Source organism: Anopheles aquasalis, chromosome 3, assembly GCF_943734665.1.
Source record: "Anopheles aquasalis chromosome 3, idAnoAquaMG_Q_19, whole genome shotgun sequence".
Lineage (NCBI taxonomy): Eukaryota > Metazoa > Arthropoda > Insecta > Diptera > Culicidae > Anopheles > Anopheles aquasalis.
In genome coordinates, this window is record NC_064878.1 from 57,238,549 (window position 1) to 57,253,548 (window position 15,000).

Genomic DNA, 15,000 nt, shown 5'->3' on the forward strand with positions numbered 1-15,000 from the left:
AGTAGTGTGGGAATGATTCGAGGAACTACTTCAACACTACATGGACAGTTGATTCGCGCCACCAGGAGCGGAGTGTGTGTCTAGTCTAATTGAAAAACGGAGCCTGGAAGTAAAAGGATCAGTGTCTGGTGCCCCGTTGAATTCCCGAGGAACGCACACAGCGGAACAGTTTAAACTGAATCGCTCCTCTCGCTACTAACCAAGTTAAACGCTTGCGCTCACGCGATGCGCTCTCAATCGCTTTTCAATCGATGGTAGGACGCTGCCACCACCACCCTCGTGAATTGTCGATCGCGAGCCACAGAACACAAATATCGGCGAACAAGGCCTTGGGTCCGGCATGTTCGTCGACCACTTGATAGCGAAGCACCGGCCAATGCTGTGCTTGTTTGTACGGTGGCCATGTTCGAGATGTTGCATGTTCCGTGACTGTGTCCTGTGTGTCCTGTGTGTCTAGTATGTGCGTACGTGCCAGCCAGCTTTTGCACGCCCCTCCCCCTTCCTTCCCTCAAAAAAGTGCAGTCCTCGGGATCTGCCTCCGCACAAAATCCGCATTTTCCGAACCGGTTGACTGCACGTTCGCGTCGCGTATTGTACCCATTCCGCGCCCTCCGGAGTGAGTGAGCGCGTTGCGGGAAAATGTTTTCCCCGAACGGAACAACCATTGTCGGACACATCGATAACCGCACCACCACACCACCACCGGGCACCGGGGACTCTGGACTCACCACCGGCTGGCCACTGGTCGGCATTTCGGCAGTCGGAAAAAAGGGAACGGATGGTGGAGAGTGCCGAGACGGGGAAAAACTTTTTCGCCCATTCATCTCGTAGATCTGGTCCGGCTTTCCCGTGTACCGGCAACACCACCACCACCACCACCACCAGCCCCTTCGTGTTCCTTCGCCAGTTTGGGAAAAGTTTGCTCCTCTCTTTCCCTTCCCGTTTTTCTCTCGTTTTTCCCATCCCACCCCTCAACCTACCGACGGGAACGACCTTTTATGCGTGTTTTCATTGTCCGTACAGAAATTGTAAAATTATGTTTAGAATTATGTTTATCGTTGTTCGAGTACACACCGAACGGTCACCAATGGTGGCGCCACAGTACGAGAGGGACCATAGTATGCTAGGCGACACTTGAACCTGTTCCTACTCACGCTCCAGCAGGTCCCGGCATGCCATGGATTTGCCCAGAATGCGCACACAGCGACCAAGCTGTTGTTGGACGAGCTCTTTTATTGCACGTCTTTGGTTTTATTGTTTTATGCGTGTTGCGGTCGTTCGGTGTGTTTCCGTTTTGCTAAAAGATGAAGCTTGCAATGCTGTCTTGTTATACGATAGGATCGTTCTGTAAATTGACTTTTTTGGAATGATATATTGCAACAAAAACCAGATTCAGTTTAAGTGCTTGAACTGTGTAAATCCAAATACTAAGAAGAAAAAATGCAGTCTAAATCAATTAAATATATATTTAACTTGCCAGAAACAATGCAAATGTCTGCTCATTAATTTGAAAGAAAAATTTCAACCAGAAATTCTAAACCGATTCTGTTCGCTTCAACGAGAACCTGCTGCAATGGCTGTGTGCCTGTGCTCCAGATGACGGTTATCGATTTTCTTACATCAACAACACGATTACACGCACTTGTTGCATGCATTTCAAAATATTGAAAAGTCGTAGACCGTCGTCAGCCGATGACCAACCGAGCCGGTGACGTACACCCCTGTCAGGCCGTCTCACCCTCTCTCTGCCCTACAAATAGGTTCGAGGTAATCCTAGTTGCCCTTTTGAAAGCGGACCAATGAAGCGGAGCATACTTTGATGTGTAGCAGCAGCAGCAGCAGCAGCAACAGAGTTTTCGTAATTTCTTTCTCGATTTTCATTGAAAAAAAAACGCACACAACATACGAACTGGTGCGTGGTGGTGCAGTCCCTTCGGATCAATCCATCCGTCACATCCTGCGTGGAAATTATTTCCGGCCTCAGGGAGGATACAGAAGGGAGCCGACGCACCGCACACAATGGGCGCAAGTAGCGCAGCAATAGCGTCGAGAGAAAGCCAGAACCAGAACCGTTCTCGAGGGAAGCACTCCTCCTCCCCGCGTCCTCCCAGCCACCCGCGAGACCGGGTACCACCGCACGCAGGCGTATCACGGCCACCTGCCAGCAAGCCAGCCAGCCAGGATGATTCGCAGAGTTCGGGGAACTGCAGAACTGCTCGAAACGGGGACAACAAGTGCACGATGAAACTACCACTTGTAGAATCCCTTGTGTGTTGTCGAAGAAGGAAAAAAAAAGGACGAAAACGAACTCACTCAGTTCCACGCTCACACATACTGGGAGGGTGGAAAATGCGTGGCGTTGCGCTCGCCGCAGGGAAAACTGTCAACAAAACCGGAGAGAAGATAAAGGGAACTCGTCGTCGAGAGAGAGAGAGAGAGCGCTCGCTCCTGTGTGTTTGTGTCTGTGGGTTGACTGCTCGAATCCCGAATCACGTCCGATATCCGCGCAGCAACAGCAAGCCCGCGCGGTTGCTGCGTTGCTCAGCAGCACAGCCGTCGGCCGCTCCGGTGCGCTCAGTTGATTCTCAGGCCGCATTCGCGTTTTTCGCGTGTTCCTGTGTTGTGTTGTGCTTTTCTCTGGCCGTCGAAAAGTGTAGGTACGTGCGTTCCATCGCTTTCCACCCCCCCCCCCCTGGTTGTTGTGTGTTTTCCCTCGAGTTTTCCATCGCGAAAATCGCGTTGCAAAGGAACGTAGTGCACGTACTGTGTGCGTTCCGTATCGGAGCCATCGATCGTAGCAGGCTACGTGAGCAGCAAGGCAGGCCCTCCCTTTTAAATGGGGAGGGTTCTTTTCCTCCCTTAACGACCTACTCCCTCTCTCTCTCTCGCCTCCCTCTCTCCCACCGCGCCCTTTGTCCTCTCACACTAACTAAAAGGACATTCGCAGAACACTCAGGAGCTACGTGAGGAGCTCAATCTTAGACACTCTCAACGTTTCATGATAGTGTGCGTGTTAGTACGGTGTACTCATTGCGGCGGAAATGGGAAAAGTGAGTTCTCGGTGAGTTCTTTTGCTATTCCGGCACCTGACTAGGTCGTAGAACAGGTCGCTGCGATGCGTTCGCAGCGCTCCCACTACCGAGTGCCCGGGGTGGCAACTTGTTTGCTGCAGGAAACGCCGATCCGCGAGCCCGAGTGTCCGCGCCGATATCGCGCCTGGAAAAAAACCCACTTGTCGCAGTAGTACACCCGTAGGCCCGTACGCTGTTGTTCGGTGGTGTTCGTGAGCTCACACTGGTCTGACTCCGGTGGTGTGTGACTCCTCTCCTCCTCCTCCTCCAGTCTCCTTTTCCTCGTACGAAGTACAGCAACAGCAGCAACAGCGAGTAGCACAGGCGAAAAGCGAAAAGCAAGCATGGCCGCCGGGCCCGGTACTGCATGGCCTGCGGACGTTCGGACGGACATTTTCACATTGTGGCGAGGCGGAATTCGTGCCAAAAGCTGGCCACTAGGTGCCTTTTGAACTGTGAGTGAGTACGAAGCGAGGACGAGTCGGGAAGACGTGAAGAGAGTCCCCGGGCCGAGAAACACAATTTCACGATTTCCGTCCGAGTAGTGCGCGTCCGAGGTGGCCGCGGTTCGTTCGTTCGATGAGTGAGAGATCGATAACGAGGTACAACCGTGGTGGCGTGAAGGTTTTGTGGCCGCATTATTGTGTAATCCCGGGGAGTACCGTGGCCGTATTTCGTAATCCACCCCTCCGCGGTCCATTTGGGGTGGATCAGCACCTGTTGGAGCAACCGTCCCTCCCTCACTCGAAGGGGTGTAAATGGATATCCCCTTCAGGACAATTCCATTCCGCGGCCTCCATTCGCTCGCTAATCGTGTACGGTGAACGTGGTGTTTGGTTTACTACCACTTACAAGCTACTTGTTGCATGAGGGCTCATCCCTCAAACCCCCGCGCCATTCGCTATTGGCTCTGTAATAATTACTTCGCCACGATCCGAACCATTATCCTCGGCGTCGTCGTCGTCGTCGTCGTCGTCGTCGTCGGTGTAAAACCCGAAGGCGCATCGAAGTAGTCGTTGTCGTCGTCATCGTCGCCATCGTCGTCGCGCTAACCATCGCATCCCAGTTACCTTTGCCACCCTTTTTCCGTCTTTTCAGTCCGTACCGTTTTTGCCGTGGTCTGCAGTCTGCCGGAACTCTGCCGGAAGTGCGAGATGGTGATGGTGATGTGCTCGCGCGGTCGCGTGTTACGAATGCGTGCGTGCTCTCTCTCACTCCCTCTCGCTCCCTCTCTCTCTCTCTCTCTCTCTCTCTCTGTGTTTGAGTGATTCAATCTGAGTTCGACTACTACCTGGTGCTGGTGTTATAGTGCGGTGTTAAATAATAAATAGAATTCGTGTTTGAGAGCATGGCCGAACAGCTCCTGCGGTGCCGGAGGAGCAACAAAAGCAGTGAAGCCTCAAGTGAAACACTCCATGTCGAACGAGAATGTAGCAAAAACACAGCAACCGACGGCGCAACAAGCAATTTCGATGCTCTCTCTCTCTCTCTCTCTCTTTCTCACTAGTGCTCTCTCAATCTCTCTGTCTCTCTCTCTGTTCGGAAAACTCTCTCCCCCAGTGCGTGCTGCTGCTACTGGCCCGGTACAACGAAAGCAATAACCGTTCTGTGAATACATTTTTAAAATTTGATATTTGAGGGTGGAAAGAAAGGAAGAATATATACACATATTTGCAACGAAAACACAACACGAGAAAGAGGGAGAGTGGAAGTGTCAATTGAGTCCAGCAAAGCGTGATACCGAATGTGAAGGTGTTGATTAAAGATTCAATTAACTTGTAACAACACAAAGCAGTAATCGAAAAGCAATTTTAAATGGTTAAGATCGTATCCCCAAAGGAGCTACTGTGAATAAAAGTGAGAGCATAACAACAACAAACATAAACACGCAGTATTACACAACACATTGAAATCGTCGATCTAGTAAACCAGAACAGTTGACGAAGAAACAAATCACACATCGAACTAAAACATCGAACTACCATAGAAAAGTGAAACAACCAACTACAAAAGTGAATCAATCGGGGACGGAAAAATCCCGGGAAAATCTGTGGAAAAGCCATCAACTCCCCGCAACAACACCCCAGAAAACTGTGGACACAATCACTGACTTGCTGCTGCTGCTGCTACTGTTCGGTTCGCTTGACGGATTTATGCTGATCTTGCAACATCCAAAACATCGCTGCGTAGACCGCTTCTCTCCCCCGGGGGGGGGGGTTCCTGGGTAGCGGCACCCGTTGCGCTCCGGTGAACCTGTGCCCTGGTGCTGTGCTCAGCGGAAAACACGAACTTCCATTTTGCCCACCGCTTCCTTCAAACTCCCTATCCCTGCAACCTTCGCACTGAGCTGGGCCCAAAAAGGAGGGGCGGAAAAAGGGACGAATCGTGCAGTGCGTGTGGGACGCAAACCTTCCTGGGAAAATGGAAAATTTCCATGTCATTTTCCACGCACCACCACCAGCAGCATTAGCACCGTCAAGTGGCGGGGAGTAAACACATCAATATTTGAAACCATCGTCCCAGGAAGGCTGCCAAAGATGTGGTCAGGCGCGGCCAGTTCGTAAAGGGATCATTCGTGCACCCCATACCACACCCCCGCCACCCACGCGCCATCGGATGATGGGCAATCCGTTCGCAGGAATGATCTGCTTCTCTTCGGCGCCTTCCTTAACCATCGATGGTGTGGCACGTCCAGCAGCACCACCATTACCACTACCACTACTACGTCAGCCGTCGTGTTCGCCGGAAGCATTCGCGTTCTCTGCGCTCGTGCGCATCGTGGCCTGAACTGGACCCTGACCACCACCACCACCACCACCACCACTAGCAGGAGCGAGAAGCGAACGAAACATATTTCATAAATCCAACAAGTGTGTTTTCCTTTCGACCTCGTCGTCCTCGCGCTCCAGTGCGCCTGTTTCGGCAAATACCCGGTCGCGAGCGGTCCCTGGTGTGCCGGCCTGCCACGCGACCTGACGCAGCAGCAGCAGCAGCAACTCGCAGATCGATGACAAGCTGCTCGCGAGCCCACGCGGATGCCTCGTGAGGGTGGAAACGTGACAGGGCGAACAGGGTTTTTGGCGGTGCGCACGTTGGCGTTTCGCCCTCCTCCTATCTATCGCGCTCGTTCTCGTTCTCGTTTGACTACCACTAATACTGCTAACAGCGTTACTACTACCACTACTACGGCAACACGGACGACGTCAACGGTTACTACGTTCTGTTTCATCGTGCGGACCAATGAATGATTTTAAACCGCCGCCAACCGGTTTGTGAGTTCGAAACTCCGTTAAAGCGCCAGCTGGAAAAGAGGACACGAACACCCTGAGGAAGCGACGGCGAGGTATTTTCCGGCATTTTCCGGGAACGCGCAAAGCAATCGCGTGGAAGGGCGAAACCGCCGCGACCAAACAAAACAAAACACCAGCCACAACAACACCACAAAAGCGAACCGAAAGAAGTGTCCGATTACGTGCTGATCGTCTCTCAATCCACGCCACACCACGCCAAGCGCCACGAGAATGCCACGGTGTTACATCGTGAAAAAGCAACAGCCCGCGGCAACGGTGATGCCATACCAGCGGAACCAGCGGTCAACAACGGTTGTGACCACTGGTGGCGGTGGTAATGGTGGCGTCAGTGCCACCACCACCACCACCACCACCACCACAAACCAACGGCAACAACATCAAACGGCGACGATGGTGACGCGACAGGTGCTAACGGTCAGCAATGGAAAGGTGAAGGAGGAAGCGGCAGCAGCGAATGGACGTACAGCGGAACGACGCCCCCGGAATGGCCACCCAGCACCGGTGGTGACCGGTGGAACTGCGAAGAAGCAGAAAAGTGAAGCCAGCAGCAGTGCCTTGGGAAATGTGATGGTCGAGAGCAATGGCGTCGCGGTCACGCCAGGAAAGGGCCACCACCATGGTGCCCCCACCAGCCAGCTCGTGCTGCTGAACAGTGTCAGTGTCATTAGCGGGGGTCCAGCACGTAGTGGTGGTGGTGGTGGTGCGCCGGACACCAAGACCAACAACAACAACATCATCGACAGTGGTAATGTTGGTTTTGTGCTCGCGACTGCCGGTGGCGGCAACGCGGGAATCACGACGCACCAACAGCAGCACCAGCAGCAGCAGCAGCAGCAGCAGCAGCGAAAGGACGTCGAGCAGTCGAGCGGTCCGGTTAGCCCAACCGAGGGCTGCGTGGCACCGATTTACTACACAAACATTTCGGATAACAAGAGTGGTGAGTCCCCGTAATACCCGTAAACCTTTCGCACCTTTTTCTCTCCGTTCCTCATTTTCCATGAATCCCTATGGAATTAATCATATTTCATTTGGTTAATTCCAAAAACACAACAGCCCAGTACGGTGTCCCAGGTTGTTCTCTGAAAGTCCTTTTTGGGGAACGAAACTTTCCCGTTTAGTAGACCACGTGGCGAGTGTGATGGAGGCGCCAGTACTTTACTCGAACATTGCGATTAATCGCCAACCGACACCTTGTAGCTCTTGAGGTGCATCAAAGACGAACTGTAGATCGTGTTCACTTCACACCAATCAATCGTGGTGTCCAATCGCAGCTTGAGGGGCCCATTAGCTCATCAAACCGGCACGCTCCATTACGATGCCATCGCTGGCACTTCTCCTGCTGCTGCTGCTGCTGCTGCTGCTGCTTGATTTAAGCAACAGTTTAAAGCTTTATCATTAACATTATTACTAGCACTAGCACGCTTCTCTCGGAGTCCTTTTGAAGTCCGCAATACGAGCCCAGAGGCGACAACAGCGCAGATTGGCTCCGAATGTCGGCTGTTGGTCCAGAATGGCGCGCAGAGTTGATTGTGTTTATCTGCGGAAAACCTAATTTGCTGCGGTACCTCAGACTCAGCAGTAACGTAGCCATGAAGATTGGCTACTGGCATTGCCGCTGCTCCTGCTTGAGGTCACATAACATACACACGTTCCGGTGCTTCGTTACGCACGGTGTGTCCGCGTGCCTTCGCAATCATGCCGCGTAAAATACGAACGCACGCTGGTCATCAGGTCAGTCGCGCACGCACCTGGATCCTGAAGCTGCGGACTGCGGAACACCGAACCGAAAAAAGGTACGCGCGAATCCACCGGCAGACCGAGCAGTTTGAATTAATACTAATTTGATTACAGCCGACCAACGGGAATGGCGCTAGAGGGCCAAGGGCCTGGGCCCTTCTTTTCACCTCCCTCCCGGGCGGGGTGGTACGCATTTAATTGTCTTTCACCTTTTTCCCCGCCACCGCTCTTTTTTGGTGGTCGTTTTGACAGAACCCAGGAGTTCCTCGGTTGTGACCAACGATTCGTACGCAATTCGTTTGAGTGTATGGCGCTGTATTTATACTTTCGTGATCCGCGCTGCATGTGTGTTAGTGTGATGGTCATTAATTGCCACTCGCTAAAGATATGGTCACCTGCCGGACTGCTGCTGCTGCTGCTGCTGCTGAATAAGTCAAAAACCGGGCTGTCGCTCAACCACACGTCAGCCGGTGCAAATGGTCGCTAGTAATCATTTATGCTCGCTCCCTGCCTCCCTCTCTCCGTTTGGTCTCCGATGGCAAAGTTTTCGCAACAAACGCCTACCTGATGCGAACAATTTGCGCCAACAAGAGGCCACCAGAAGGGTGAAGAGGCGGTGAAGGTTGTGGTCCGCCCAACAAGTTGCCCGTTGATTGAACTCATAATCCAATTAGTCACATCAGGCGTACGCAGTGGTGCTTGCGTGTATTGGTGTGGAGGATTGGGCTGGACTTACCTCGAAGGACGGTATCCAGCTCCCCTTTCCCCCGGGGGGGGGGGGGGATTGGTGGCGCTGAACACCATTCACTATAAAGTGATCAGCAATTACGGGTGGATTTAGCACGCGTGGGGTGGTTTTTGGTCAACCCCCACCCCCTTATCGAACTGGTATTCTTCTCTCTTTTTGTGCCCTTCATTTTCCCGCTGGAGAGAACAGAGAGACAGACAGACAGGGAGAGAGAGAGAGAGAGCGATAATGAGCGCCACAAAAATGAAAACACGAACCGGACTGGAGGTGCTGATGATAATCATCTCATTGCCAGGTGACAGATTCTGTTTGGGGGGGGGGGGGGGGGCTTGATGTTTAGATTTGTCATCTAAAGGGGCCAGGAGGGTGGAAGGGTGACATGCTTTGCAATTAATTTAATCAATTGATTCATGGCAGCTGCTTATCTATTCATTGCTCACCCTCTCTTTTGGCCTCATTGCAACTCAATTTCGATTGAAAGTTTAATAGGTCAATATGGATTTCGTTTTGTTGTAGCAAATGCCGCATAATGAGCAACCAAGAGACTTAAGAGGACGCACTAAGTGCATTATTCACAACACTATCATTCAGTTGAGTTGCACGGCAATCGTGCATTGACCAACATGATGCTTGTATTTGCTATATGATTTTTTTCTCTACAAAACCATTTTTAAAACATCCTTTCCACCACCTTCCGCATCCCACTGATAAGCTGATGGTGGTGGTGCTACAGCGTAAGCGCCTGGTAGAAGGTGAGAAAAAGCTAATCAAAAAGCTAATACCCACCTGGTGGTCCTCCGGGAAAGGGCCCGGAAACGGGTGTGCGAGCGCGCGACCATAAAACGCGTTACGCCCCTTAATGAACGCACTCCCCACGCCGCCCCTGCACCCTTACAAACAACAAATTGCTGTCGCTGTTGCTGTCGGGGACACGCACATCACCGTTCTGTTTTCCTTCTAAACAAATTCCACGCAAAACGCTCCCTGTGCCCATTTTTTCTTTCGTTGTTTTCCGCCGCTCCGGAACCGGAAGTGCGTGCAAGGAAGCTGGTAGGCGGTCTGTGTGTTGTCCGTTAGTAGCAGCAGCACCGGCAGCAGGTGCCGATTGTCGCCAGTGGATATTCGTGCTGCAAAACTTCACTTGAAACATGAATGTGTGGGGGCCGAAGGGAGGCGCAATAGTTGTGGTCGTCTTCGTGAGCTCAGCTGGCACCAGCAGCTTTCTTTGTCTGTACCTTTTCGTTTCCTGTTTCGCAGGGTGTTTCCTACGCCCAGTAAAAGAATTTATCCCCGCACACCAACAGAACCAAAGCTAGCAGGAAAAGAATGGGTCATGCCAACGGTTTACAACGGGCTTTGGCGACGACGACGACGGCGATAAGGAGGAGCGCAAAGTTATGATGATTGAATTAGACCATTTGCGAAAACCCTTGTCCTGCGTATCATTATTGTCGTTTATCAGGACAAACTTTAGCGTTGCTTGGTGAGAGTGAGGTACACGCCAAGGACCATATGTATGGTCCACGACAAACTTGTTGATTGAAACGAATGGAGTGGAGCGGACGCACGAGAATGCTCACGCGACCGACACGCATTCGTCGCCACCACTGCAGTGCCGCCTCAACCTTTGGGTGACCAATCGTGTTGGACGCCATTTGCGTTGCACTAATGAAGGAAGAGAAACAGGGAAGAGCAGGCCAGGGCAGCGTTACATATATTTTACCATTAATTATTCAAAACACTCACTTCGAGCGCTAATCATGGCGCGCATCAGGCGCTCGCACCGACCGACCGACCGACCAGTTGCGTGCTCGAATCGTGACAGCAGTTTGTTGTTGTCCATCCTGCCAGGTAACAAGTCGTTTTGTTTTCTTTTTCCCCGAGCTTTCCTGTCTTTCTTTCCTACCCTCCCTTTTATTGTTCTCACTCACTCGCTCTCCCTCGCTACTCTGCAATCCCTTTTCGCAATTGTGAGTCACATGCAAGGCTCCTTGCTTCTGGTGACGTACAATCGTTAGCGCAGCCGGAATGGGACAAGGTTAATGTGCCGAAAGGTAGCGGAAAAGCGGATGAAATCATGCTTCCAATTTATGTCACGAGTTGCTGGACAGGGCAGTTAGCGTTGTCAGAAGAATAGATACAAAGAAAAGGGTCGTTAGGTTTTAAACGGAGCTGCCTGCCTATGAGTTTTAAATGTAGCTGTCACGTGAGGGTTTTTAGCGTATCTAAAGGGGGGCTAAAGTTAATTCGGGTCCAAAAAGACTGAACTTTATTTCTTCAAATCGGGTTCGTCGCTTGAGTCTTAAGGGACAAGTCTTTTGATTCGAACCAAAAACGGTGCCCTTCGTAGCTGCGTGATGGGTCATCAGAAAAAAAAACAAATCGCTATTCTTTTGATAGATCAAAAGATTATCCAACTAGCTCCGTTGAGTTTCCCTTGATTTTCCCATTTATTGATTTTTGACAGATGTTTGAAGTTGAAAAGTGTCGCTTTTTACGAATCCACGAGCCATGTAAGCGCGGATTTCCTAAAGCCCACTTTGGATAAAAGATTCCCTTTTATATAATCCTCCTGAAAGGATCAGGATTCATGGAAACATGTAAAAATTAAATGAAGTTAAAAAATTAAATGCCTTAGTCCCCCTGATAAACAAATACCATGCAGTTACAAAAAATGACAGCAAAGCCTACTTGATTTAGAAACAGGACGGACTTGCTTTAGAGATATTTTATAAAATTAAAACTATTAATTGCCTACCCATATTTAATCATCTATAGCCTGCTAAAAGCGTGTAATTCTCCAGGGAAATTACTGTAAACTTGCCACTTAATTAATAACCTCATATATTGCAGCTGCATGCATTTAAAAAAACGCAACATGTGTCATTGTCATGCGCGACCATATTGAGCATAATAAGCCACTAACCACAGCCACACAGCATGAACCGTGAATGCAAAAAGCGCATAAATGACAAACGGCGGTTGATTGATGATTATTCCTTTAATTCGCATAAAATAAGAGCAGTTACAGCGCCAGCATACCAGCGACCATGTGGCATCCGCACCACGCGTAACATTTAATTGATTGAACAATGGGCTCCGAACTCCACGAAACACAAGCTCTTCAATTATTGAACTGCCAGCACGCGTCCTCAAAGGGACCGAGCGCACTCTCTCGATCCGGATCGGTGCTGTTACCGGATGGCGGGAAAAAAAAAAGAATCCACTTCGATTTATAACCTCGAACAACAAACTGGCATAATGTAACACCGCGCGAGGCGTCAAGCGCCACGTCAAGCGTGTACCGTTGCCAACGGGTTGGCATCAAAAGTAGCTGCAACATCCACCACTAGCCACCCCCACGCAAAAAAAATCCGTTCCTCTCCCGGGGGGGGATGCGAAAGCACTTTCAACCTCAAAAAGGTGCAACAATTTTGACACTTTTGTGCCGCGTGGCCTCGGTGGCTCGGTGGGAGTGCAACCATCACACCGAGAAGGCCACCTGAAAGGATTGTGTGGGTGGAAATGGTGAGTGGGTGTTGCCAAACTGCTCCAAAACCATCGAAAGCAACACCAGAGAAGGAAAAAAAAGTAGCGAAACAAAACGGAAGGATAAAAACGAGGAAATAATGCAAAAAGCCAACGGTGGCAGCGCACTTCATGTCCTCGCGTCCTCGCTTTCCTCAGTCACGAGGGGCCTCTCCCTCGGAAAGTGCCGAATTTCGTATGCGCTAACGTTGCGTGCGACACGTAAAACTGTGAGACAAGCACCCTCTACAACCACCCCCCCCCTCAAAAAAACACCCACACACATACTGGGAGGTAGCATAAAGCTCGTGACAAGCAGTCAACCCTTGGCCCGTTATCGAATGTTTCACTTCTCGCTCTCTTTCTCCCTCTCTCTCTCTCTCTCTCTCTGCTGTTGTCGATCGTCGAAGTCAACAGTTTCAACGCTTGAACCGGGTGTTGAAGGACTCGACTCGTTTCGGTTTCGCCTCGAGATATGCGCCACCACCCCCTCCCACCGATGGCCAAACAGTCGTCTCGTTGGTTACCCCCCTTCCATCCCCCCCCGAAGGGGGTGGGTTTATGTTGATTCAAAGGATGATTTTGTTCACTTGTTACTGTGTGTGCGTCGGTGTGTGTTCTTCGTTTACTCAGGCAGCTGCCCCACCCCTCTCCCTTCGCCCCTTTTTTCCTCCATCAACGATCAGTCCATCATGCGTCTCTCCTCAAAAACCACCAACACCCCCGGCGTATCAACATTTACCAAGCACCCCTCTCTCTCTCTCTCTCTCTCACGCCTCCTTCCTACCGTGATGGCTGCCACCGTGTCTGGCCGGATCTGGCCAATCTTAAAAAGGTGGGGGGGGGGGGGGCATCATGCTGTGGCGTTTCGCAACATCAACAATGTTGTTGTTTGTTAGCATATCGCACCATAAACAGGTTACAGTGGCAGCAGCACGCTAACCAACACCCTCCCGGTCTGCTTCCTTCCCTCCTCACTGCCACAGCACCGCCTGCGGCGTTCTCTTGACCGTAAGGCCAGTGGCGTGGGCCCTGGCTATCGATTTTGCATAATTTTCATGCGCGCGAAGAAAACACGCCAACATGCACACCCACTCACAGCCCCGGGGGCCTTCCTGCCAGGTGATTCAACGTTCTTACAACCTTCCTAACCTTCCTGCAACAACGGAACCGGAACAACGCGCTGCAGAGAGTGAGGAACAACACGTCAAACAAGTGTCGGTCAAAGTGGGCTGCTGCTGCCGCTGCTTCTCCAAAGTGGATTATGCTACACAGAGAGGGGGGTCCATGGTCCATGTCAATCGTTCAAGAAAGGATTGGGGCTGCCTGAAATGGCCACAAAAGGTTACTTTTTGTTTTCCTTTTCGCGCGGGATAATGGAAGGGAGCCAATGGTTCGTGTTCGCGGAAGCTTATCTCACGACCAGTGCTGAGATGCAGTTTTGGTGGCAGGCGCCTACTATGGTGACTAATGTGGTCTCAAGATTCTCGAACCACGGTGCAAATCCTGCATCCTCGGTTAGATGCATCTTGATTTTGAAAAATGTGTGACATTTACGATTGATGACCTGCAGTTGGCTGTGAAATGATTCCTTTTTTTTAAGAAATGGTCGCTGTGACAGATGCGATGACATTTTCGAAACATTTAATACCCTAGTTATACAAAATTATCGTAATAATTTGGTGCATTAACGTCTAGTTTTTGTTGAAGTTATTTAAAATCAACTAGCATCTCTATTCTAGCATAAGTTCCCAGTAACACAACCACTACTACTAAAGACCATTTTGCAACACATTCCAAGGGGCGTCCAGAGCAATCAAAAACCAATTGAAACAACAAAAGCTTTTGGATGTCACAAAGGAGCATCCTTTCGAAGAAATCTCATCCAAACAAAAGAACCATTACGCTATCATCACGAAACTGAGGATCTAGCCCGTTAACTAATGGGAAAGAGCTCATCTCCCTCTCAACTCTCTAATGCTAACGATAATGCACCACCCCCTTTTTTCCGTCCCTGGTCTGCACGTGTAAACATGCAGCTGCACTCGGATCGCCCCGTTCGGATATTCTTTTTATGAAAACGAAGAGCTCAACGCACCCAACAACGACCACCACTTGTGCACTGACCATCGACCATTCGATCGAACAGGGTGCAAAAAAGCTACCAACCAGACATCCCTTTCCTCGTTCTCATCGAAGGCTATTCCAAGAAGCAACCGAGCAGACGCTGACACTCCTCCCAATCACCATCCGGGACCGGGTACCAAGATAATTCGTGTTGCATTAAAGGCTGCTCCTGGCCCGGAGCTTCATGTATCGATTTACGCCGAACGGACCTGGTCTGGGAGCTGGAACGGGGGGGGTTGGTTTCCTTATCCTTGCGGTTTTGTGGCCCTCGTGCAACATGCAATGTTGCAACACTGCACACAACACACCTATCACCGGTGTCCGGATCTCGGTCCCGGCCTGCCAGATACCGGAGGTGCTCAAGAGCTGGTCCGTGAGGGGTCTTACCTTCAGGTTTAATTGTTACCTTGCCCTACCGAGCGTAGATAATGGCGTAGAGCATCAATGTGTGACCTCACGAGCCCCCTAAGCATCGGCA

At 50.9% G+C, this 15,000-nt stretch overlaps 3 protein-coding genes across 3 annotated transcripts in view; all 3 read left to right on the plus strand.

Moving 5' to 3' along the window:
- The window catches only part of LOC126578850 (40S ribosomal protein S15Aa), a 296,185-nt gene that overhangs the window by 280,725 nt on the left and 460 nt on the right, over positions 1–15,000 (plus strand). The window lies entirely within an intron of this gene.
- The window catches only part of LOC126578833 (putative uncharacterized protein DDB_G0291608), a 140,337-nt gene that overhangs the window by 14,690 nt on the left and 110,647 nt on the right, over positions 1–15,000 (plus strand). The window lies entirely within an intron of this gene.
- LOC126576827 (mucin-19-like) overlaps positions 6,544–15,000 on the plus strand; it is a 30,023-nt gene continuing 21,566 nt past the window's right edge. The window contains exons 1-2 of the mRNA XM_050238130.1: positions 6,544–7,132; positions 7,211–7,319. Coding sequence (XP_050094087.1) covers positions 6,593–7,132; positions 7,211–7,319 — 649 coding nt within the window. The 5' untranslated portion in view covers positions 6,544–6,592. The remainder of the gene's footprint in view (positions 7,133–7,210; positions 7,320–15,000) is intronic.